The sequence below is a fragment of the Medicago sativa genome, chromosome 7 (assembly GCF_051527215.1).
Source record: "Medicago sativa cultivar Bolivia chromosome 7, Bolivia_mono, whole genome shotgun sequence".
Taxonomy (NCBI): Eukaryota; Viridiplantae; Streptophyta; class Magnoliopsida; order Fabales; family Fabaceae; genus Medicago; species Medicago sativa.
This window is the reverse complement of record NC_140755.1, coordinates 52,032,911-52,033,772: the sequence shown is the minus strand read 5'-3', so window position 1 is coordinate 52,033,772 and position 862 is coordinate 52,032,911. Positions and strand designations below refer to the sequence as shown.

General features: G+C 39.4%; 1 protein-coding gene across 1 annotated transcript; it reads left to right on the top strand.

Annotated features, from left to right (window-relative positions):
• On the top strand, positions 1-414 carry LOC146906620 (uncharacterized). The gene has a single exon (XM_085728903.1). The coding sequence runs from the start codon at positions 1-3 to the stop codon at positions 412-414; it is 414 nt and encodes a 137-aa protein (XP_085585029.1).
• Positions 415-862: the final 448 nt, after the last annotated feature.

The following is an 862-nucleotide window of genomic DNA, read 5'->3' as shown; positions in this document are numbered from 1 at the left end:
ATGGATAACAGTTGTGTCGAAGGCCAGCAGGCTATGTTCAAAAGACCTGATCGTCACATGCAACATCATTTCAAACCTTTGTTCATTCAGGCGAAGATTAATGATGTTGGAATAAACAAAGTGATGGTAGACGGAGGTGCAGCAGTAAATTTGTTGCCACACTTTCTTTTGAAAAAGATTGGCTTATCAGAATCTGATTTGAAGCCACATAATGTAGTTCTTTGTAACTATGAAGGGAAATCCGGAAGTTCTTTTGGTGCTATTGAAGTTGACCTAGTGGTACGAACTGTAAAAAGGGGAACTTTGTTCTTGGTAGTCGAGTCAAAGGCTAACTACAATCTACTACTTGGCAGAGAATGGATACATGGCGTTGGAGCTGTTCCTTCAATAATGCATCAAAGACTTTCTCTCTAGAAGGAAAATGGTATGCTAGAAAATATTGAAGCAGACCAAAGTTACTTTGTGGCTAAAGTTGCAACCATCACAAAGAAAACCTCCGACAAACAATTGGAAAGGATTGGGCCATGTCCCATTTCTGCGATTGGTTATGAGAACCGTGGCAATTTCCTTTGGTCAATGAAATTGCATCCAAAAGATGGTTTCATTTGGAAGAAGGAATGCATTGAAGATAACGTAATAAGGACTAGAGCCTCTATGTATCCAAGGACCCAGCTTGGGGGCATCCTGAAATTGGAGTCTCACCATCTGCGTGGGAAGATGTCAACTTTGATGATGACTGAACCCAAAGTTTGGGATAAGAATACGGCCAATGTAGCCGAAAATAGTGAAAAATCGGCTTTAGAATTCGAAATTGAACAAGAAAAATCAATCAAAGATGCTAATGATGATTTTCAATTAAGTT

Coding starts and splice junctions, on each gene's coding strand:
- LOC146906620 (XM_085728903.1), top strand. CDS start 1: ATGGATAACAGTTGTGTCGAAGGCCAGCAGGCTATGTTCAAAAGACCT.